This window comes from Arachis stenosperma, chromosome 3, assembly GCF_014773155.1.
Source record: "Arachis stenosperma cultivar V10309 chromosome 3, arast.V10309.gnm1.PFL2, whole genome shotgun sequence".
Classification (NCBI taxonomy): Eukaryota; Viridiplantae; Streptophyta; class Magnoliopsida; order Fabales; family Fabaceae; genus Arachis; species Arachis stenosperma.
This window is the reverse complement of record NC_080379.1, coordinates 156,669,679-156,675,011: the sequence shown is the minus strand read 5'-3', so window position 1 is coordinate 156,675,011 and position 5,333 is coordinate 156,669,679. Positions and strand designations below refer to the sequence as shown.

The following is a 5,333-nucleotide window of genomic DNA, read 5'->3' as shown; positions in this document are numbered from 1 at the left end:
AAAGTCAATTCTCCCGCTCCTTCCAACCAAACAACTACTTACACAACCATAAATAACCATTGCGTGAGTCATAGACTTTGAATTGATCACTTGAAAAACATATTAGTTATTTTTAAGTATATTTTATTAGAGAAATAAAATTTTAAATTTTTTATAATCCAAAACTTGATACTTAAGCAACCCAAACAGCTACTAGTGCTTTTTTTTTTTTCGGTGAACAGCTACTAGTGCTTTACTTGTCAATAGTACTATGAAACCCAAAACGTAAAGCCCAAAGAGAAATAAAATAAAAAAGAATAGGAACAAGGAAGCCAAAAAGCAGCTGATTTGGTGAACCTCGCCGTCTCCGTAAGTAAAGATGTCAGCCGTCGCCTCCCGCTGTTTCCTGCGTTCTGCCGCATCACGAACGGTGAACTTTGCCGCCGGTGGCAAGTCAAGACCCACCCGGTCTCCGTTTCGGGTGCCGAAGCAAAGTTCACTCTCTAACCGCATTTTCAGGTAACACTCCCTAACTAACTCTCAAGTCTACTAAAATGTAAGACAAGTTAGACAACACTAACATTTGTATTTTTCCCCCCGAAATTTGCGGCAAAGGTCGCCGCCGCCGGCAATGAGTTGCTGCGTTGAATCGATGCAGCCGTATCACATGGCCACGGCTTCCGCATTGCTGACTTCGATGCTCTCCGCTTGCCCCCGCTCTTATGGTTGGACTCATGAAGGTATTCCTTCATTCATTGCTTTGCCTGCATTATTTGAAACCATGCCAATTCTTGTTGTTCATGACTGCAAATCTTTTGATGAAATTCAACTTTTGTGTTGCAAGCTATGGTGTGATGATCTATTGTGGCTTTATGTTGGTCTTATGTACTAGGACCTTATTGTGATGATCACCAAGTGTTTGATTTTATGTCATTTACTAAGTACTGACTTGATTGTGTTCTTCTTAACCATTTTGGATCAAAAGGAAAGGGTTCTGTGACTTTACTTTTTTGGTGCATATTGAAAACTTCTACATTTTTTCCTTCTAGTATTTAGGCATATTTTTCAACTGGGCACTTCCATGCTCTCACAATGAAACCATGCATATTCTTTCCCCTCTGTAGGGCAACAGAAGACTAGATGAAGATCGAGCATGAATCACTGATTCTGTAACTTGGATTTGTTTCAAATTTTTGGTTTTCAAGTATTGAGAAATGTCTCTTTTTTATATTAGATTAGAGAGCAGGATTTCTAAATTGAATGCAAATTAAAGTGATTATCACATTCTCACAAAATGGATCCGCTGCCCTGGTCATATAAATTGGTCTTGCAACATCTTATAGAGAGAACCTTTTTTGGTGAACTATAGAGAGAACCTTTGCCCTTAGCAGAGTTACTATGGATTTCAGATGAAAATTGTCACCCTAGTCTAGTTCATTAATAATGTTTTGAAATCAATTTGCAGTGATATAGGTTGTTTATTTTGGAAAGTAGGATAGTTTTTAAGATTTTTCTAGCTGCTGGCATGTCAAGCTTTCGATTATTTTGTGCGTATATGACCTCTGGATATATTGAGTAATTGTTTTAGCAAGAGAGATAATGAGTAATCATATTTATGGATTCACGACATTTGATTTGAACTGGACCACACTGAATGAATTTTTAGAGATAACAATATGGAGACCATACTGATTGATTGTATTCATTCAGATTGCAATGATGATCTATGATGAATGACAGAGGGTTCGAGAAAAGTCTATATAGATGAGCTCTAAATAAGGTGGTTAAGTAAAAATTCTTTTTCTTCTTTCTTTTCATTTACTGTTGGTAATTTAGATGACCATAAATCTTTGGGAAGAAGAAAAGTTTATATAATTCTGGATACTATTGCTTGTCATGCACATAGCACTTGTGATGACCCATTTTTAAAGGCAAACACAATATATTACAGCCATCAGGAATACACATCTTGTTAGAGTTGCACTGATGTCTTTTTGGAATTTGTTACCAGTAATTTTTCGTGCCTAACTGCAGCCAATGAATGAATTTTTAACAAGATTCATAATTCAATTAGTCCTTCTGGATTTTAGATTCCATGATCTGTCCAATTTTAAGTAAAAGCATCAATGTTCGTAGCATTGTCAAGCTTACCATCATTTTCAGATACCAAAATGATGCAGCATCTGTTTGTTGCAATGTAATCTTGAGACTAACCTCAATGAATGTTCTCTGCGTGTTGTTTCTATGTGTCTCTTGTACTTGGGCGCTAGTTTTTTAACAAGATAGAGGTAGATTTTCATTGCGCAGCTGCAATCCTGGTGTCCCTTCATGAAGTACATAGTAAGACATAAAACTTTTTGACTTCATCATATATCGTAAAGTGAAAAACGTGTTTAAAGGTTTGTTTTTGTTTGCTGCAACTTGATGTTTTTCTACATTGTTTCTGCTGGTGCTATATTCCGTCTTGACCCTGGTTGTTTCCTTGTTTAGGGTCGTGATCATTTGCTCTTTGGCTTTATGCTTGGGACTTGCCGTGTAATGTTTCGTTATTTCCACTTGCTTTGTTTTCCTTAAATAGCTTTATTATTTGACGAGTTATATACCTAAGTAATATGATCAGTATATAGGGTGTTAAGAGTTTAGATTTCTTCATGCTTATCCTCTTGATGCATTGTAGATGGATGATTGTTGTTTGTGAATGAGGTGCACGCTACATTCCATGGATTTCAGTTGTTTTCTGCTTGGCCCCGTGTGATAATTCCAACACTTTTTTGTGCAAATGTGCTAGCGTCCACAGCAGCGTACCGTGCTAGAAACTACTGTAATTTTATTATTAAACTTATTTTAGTTTATTTACAATATTTTATGTCACCCTATTCTAACTTACAGATGATTTCATTACTCTTATTAACGAGTCTATTATGGTAACTACCGGAACCAGCATAATCAATTAATCTTTTAATAAAAGGGAAATGATTGTACCATGTTTTGGTTGAGTCAGTGTTAAATTGATAATCAGATGGTACATATTGTGTAGATCTGATAAGACGAGTTGAAGCATGGGTGACGGGTATTATAACAAAATTGGGATGCAGATGAGTGATAGCATTTTTTGCCATTGGCATTTTGAGTTAAAAATATGATCTTAGTTAAAAATATGCTCATTTCAATTTCGTTCTTATATATATTGGATATTAGTATCTCTAGATTCGGTTTTAACGTAATTTAAAAAAAAAAAACTATTTATGCTAGTTTGCCAACAAAAATATTACTTTATGCAAACAACTCTCAATACTGAGATTCTCGAGTACCCGAGAGGCCGAGACTCAGCAGCTGAACATTTAGGTAACCGAGAATTGAATGTCAACAACGGAATAGTCACTGGATTGCAAGTACACCCAAATAATAAAAATAAAAACACACTGCAGGCTGATGGAAACGAATATGGGGAATAACATATTCATATAAACAAAATATCATACTTTTCTCCATTGGATACAGCTGCTGGCAAAGATAGTAGCAAATCTTAGTGTTGAGACAATACTATCCAAGTGACTTAAGCTTAGCCCTAAGAAATGTCAAACATGTTAAAGGGAAATACCGCCTAAATACAAGTAAGAACGTATACCAGTCCAATCCATCACCAGTTATGTTTCACCTTCCCAGTATCCATTGTGCAATAAACAAATCATAAAGCCATGTTTGCACTCTTCAGCAGAATCATTCCTCAACCACGTTCACCAATTCATATTCGACCAGAGATAGGTTGTTATCCTCTTTAACTGCAAACTTTGCTGGTTCAGTTACCTCAATGCGGCCCCATTTGTCAACAGCCAGCCTCATTGATCCCTTAAACATGTCTATCTTTGCGTTTCGGAGAATCACAGTAGTATCTGGCTTCATCAATTCAACTGCAATAAGAGGTAAGGGAAAGAAGTTACTTCTTGCATGGCATGAACAAAAAGATTGTTCTACAGATATATCATGCATCAACAGCAGCGTTACCAATCAACAAAAGCTAATCAGTGGTAACGTGCATACAATGAAATCACTTGAGAGTTGAAACTACCCACACATCATGGTCAATAAGATCAATATATGAAATACACGATCTTCCAATACGATAAAGGACTATAGATGAGATAAATGAAAAGGCACAATAAAACCAAGATCCCGGTAACCAAATGGGCAATGGCAGTAAAACAAGCATGAGCTAATAAGAACTCAAAGGCAGAAAGACTAATAGCTGGTTGTACTTAAAAATTATCACCTCCAAATCAATGTTATTTTTCATTTTTTGTTTTACATAACTGAACCATGGATTGGATCCATCTAACACCCTTACAGTTGCAAGATAATTCACTATTGATCATCACCATTCCCAAACCCAACAAGTATACTAAGCAACATATATACACAACAAAAACAGTTAAGGAATCCACTGTGTCTGTACTACAGCTTTAATCAAATCTTAAAGCAGATGAAGCCAGCTCAGCACATCCAAACGCGAAAGAGACTCCAATTAAGTAGGATTTTAGATTCCACGCAACCTAACCCAACAAAACAACACAACATTCGGGATCTCCATTCCCAAGTGCATTACTAGATTCGAAACAAGGCACGTGCCCACATGGAAAGTTTACATTTTTACAATTGCAAAAAGGAGAATATAAGCAAAAAAGGGAATCTACCTTGATCGTTGCGAGCGGTGAAGAGGATGGTGCCGGTTTCGTCGCCGATGAGGCACTCTGCGATGAGAGTGGGGCGAAGGTTTTGGGAAGAGGAGGGTCTCCCTTTGTTCAAGACGGTGTTTGAAGACAACACCTTCGCCACCAAGGTGTGACCGTTGGTTCCCGGTTTCAGCTGATCCACTTTGGTGAACACTGGCTTCCTCTTCGCCGGTTTCTCCGCACTTCCCTGCTGCTGATTCGACGCCATTGATCAACGACAGCAACAAGCTTCCACTTTTTTATTTTGATTTTTACTTTCTGATGAAATCGATTGATGGGTTTCTCTCAGATACTGCAACACAAGACGGAGTGTATAATTGAAATGAAAGGCTTTCCCTTTCTACATCAGTTGCTTATTTTTGCTCATAAATGTTTCTGTTGGAAATGATGCGACACGTCGTTTGAGTTTTACATCGAATCGCTAAACGTCACGTGACATCTAACTCTAACTATATGTGAAAGTAGTTTCAATTCACAAGTGTTTTCTAAAAATATATATTAAGATTATTATTAATAGAAACTGTAATAATTAATAATTTTAACATATGACTTTTGAATTTTGATAAATCTATTTTAATAGTTCTATAATAGACCTAGTTCTTCTTGTTACAGCTTCGTGTAATT

The 5,333-nt window shown here is 36.7% G+C and overlaps 2 protein-coding genes across 4 annotated transcripts; one reads left to right on the top strand and one right to left on the bottom strand.

Annotated features, from left to right (window-relative positions):
- Window positions 1–295: 295 nt before the first annotated feature.
- Window positions 296–2,941, top strand: LOC130970269 (protein NUCLEAR FUSION DEFECTIVE 6, mitochondrial-like). 3 transcript variants are annotated; one of them, XR_009082033.1, is made up of 4 exons: window positions 296–498; window positions 595–719; window positions 1,690–1,759; window positions 2,657–2,941. XR_009082033.1 is itself a non-coding variant. In XM_057896295.1 (4 exons), exons 1-3 carry the CDS (start codon window positions 359–361, stop codon window positions 2,475–2,477), a joined length of 273 nt encoding a protein of 90 aa, XP_057752278.1. In that variant the 5' UTR covers window positions 296–358; the 3' UTR covers window positions 2,478–2,514; window positions 2,657–2,941. The 3 variants fall into 3 exon arrangements, 2 of the variants coding, with proteins under 2 accessions (XP_057752278.1, XP_057752279.1); XM_057896295.1 differs by lacking the exon at window positions 1,690–1,759 and adding an exon at window positions 2,470–2,514; XM_057896296.1 differs by lacking the exon at window positions 1,690–1,759.
- A 503-nt stretch (window positions 2,942–3,444) lies between these two features.
- On the bottom strand, window positions 3,445–5,082 carry LOC130969440 (uncharacterized protein At4g28440-like). Its single transcript, XM_057895161.1, has 2 exons — window positions 4,671–5,082; window positions 3,445–3,890 (listed from the first exon to the last, which is right to left on the bottom strand). Exons 1-2 carry the CDS (start codon window positions 4,915–4,917, stop codon window positions 3,700–3,702), a joined length of 438 nt encoding a protein of 145 aa, XP_057751144.1. The 5' UTR covers window positions 4,918–5,082; the 3' UTR covers window positions 3,445–3,699.
- Window positions 5,083–5,333: the final 251 nt, after the last annotated feature.

What these genes read in the sequence shown, in the direction of transcription:
- LOC130970269 (XM_057896296.1), top strand. Translation starts at nt 359, where the DNA reads ATGTCAGCCGTCGCCTCCCGCTGTTTCCTGCGTTCTGCCGCATCACGA. An exon ending in CTCTCTAACCGCATTTTCAG is followed by an intron (nt 499 to 594) that starts GTAACACTCCCT and finishes TTTGCGGCAAAG; the next exon opens with GTCGCCGCCGCCGGCAATGA.
- LOC130969440 (XM_057895161.1), bottom strand. Translation starts at nt 4,917, where the DNA reads ATGGCGTCGAATCAGCAGCAGGGAAGTGCGGAGAAACCGGCGAAGAGG. An exon ending in CACCGCTCGCAACGATCAAG is followed by an intron (nt 3,891 to 4,670) that starts GTAGATTCCCTT and finishes CTCTTATTGCAG; the next exon opens with TTGAATTGATGAAGCCAGAT.